The sequence below is a fragment of the Sinocyclocheilus rhinocerous genome, unplaced genomic scaffold (genome assembly GCF_001515625.1).
Source record: "Sinocyclocheilus rhinocerous isolate Xijiao unplaced genomic scaffold, SAMN03320098_v1.1 C36522566, whole genome shotgun sequence".
In the NCBI taxonomy this organism is placed as follows: Eukaryota; Metazoa; Chordata; class Actinopteri; order Cypriniformes; family Cyprinidae; genus Sinocyclocheilus; species Sinocyclocheilus rhinocerous.
Window position 1 is genome coordinate 1 of NW_015782506.1, and position 1242 is coordinate 1242.

Here is a 1242-nt window from a genome sequence, read left to right on the forward strand (position 1 = left end):
CCCCAGGCATGGAGTGCGTAACAGTCTGCTGCTGGCTCCTATGCCCACTGCCTCCACTGCTCAGATCCTGGGAAACAATGAGTCAATCGAGCCATACACTAGCAACATCTACACACGCAGAGTTCTGTCTGGAGAGTTTCAGGTGAGCCTGACGTTACAGTGAACGTTTGCAAGAACAGATAAACTGTCTTTGTATAAAATTAACTGGTGGCTTACATTTACCTCTAGATTGTGAACCCACATCTTCTCAAAGACCTCACGGAACGAGGACTTTGGAATGAAGAAATGAAAAACCAGCTAATTGCTCAGAACGGATCCATCCAGGTTAGTTGCCACTTCCAATTTGGATGACGTTTTTGCTTTTGTCCCTTTCTAAACGTCCTTCTTTTTGCAGGGCATTCCCACAATACCAGATGACCTGAAGGAGCTGTATAAGACTGTGTGGGAGATCTCTCAAAAGACCATCTTAAAGATGGCTGCAGACAGAGGAGCCTTCATTGACCAGAGCCAGTCCCTCAACATCCACATCGCTGAACCCAACTATGGCAAACTGACCAGCATGCACTTCTATGGCTGGAAGCTGGTAAGCTAGATGATTTCTGAGCCTGGATTTGGAAGTCTAGAAATTCAATAAGTCGATAGATAAACGGTACATCTGCTGCTCCCCACAGGGTCTTAAAACAGGAATGTACTACCTGAGAACTAAACCAGCTGCCAACCCCATCCAGTTTACTCTCAACAAAGAAAAACTGAAGGAGACGCAGAAAAGTACAAGCAACGAGGAGGAAACCAAAGAACGCAACATAGCTGCTATGGTGTGTTCGCTGGAGAACCGTGACGAGTGTCTGATGTGCGGTTCATGAACTCCTGTTGACAAGGACCATTAGGATGGTTGCCAATTTGCGTCTTGTATAGTATTATTTACATCTTGTACTTTTTTTAAATGACCATAAAAAAATAGTAATTTTCATTGTATTAATTTACTTTTGCATGTGTATACAATAAATGCAAAGAATTACAATAAAAAATAATTTTGGGTAGCTCAAACTTTATTCAGGTTTATGAAAAGAGGGTCTGGAGTCATTTCGAATAAGCTTCTGATCAATTTCCATGGATTTTGTGGTTTAGGGTAAATGAATAAAGAAATGGTTGCTCAAAATCAGGGAATTGTAGTTTTGGAAGGGTACGTGCGATTGTTTAGCTCAGGGCTGTCCAAACTCGGTCCTGGAGGGCCGGTGTCCT

The 1242-nt window shown here is 42.8% G+C and overlaps 1 protein-coding gene across 1 annotated transcript; it reads left to right on the forward strand.

Moving 5' to 3' along the window:
* Positions 1-8: 8 nt before the first annotated feature.
* On the forward strand, positions 9-1040 carry LOC107736145 (ribonucleoside-diphosphate reductase large subunit-like). Its single transcript, XM_016547635.1, has 4 exons — positions 9-142; positions 229-324; positions 395-583; positions 672-1040. The coding sequence occupies exons 1-4, from the start codon at positions 41-43 to the stop codon at positions 861-863; spliced, it is 579 nt and encodes a 192-aa protein (XP_016403121.1). The 5' UTR covers positions 9-40; the 3' UTR covers positions 864-1040.
* The last annotated feature ends 202 nt before the right edge of the window (positions 1041-1242 follow it).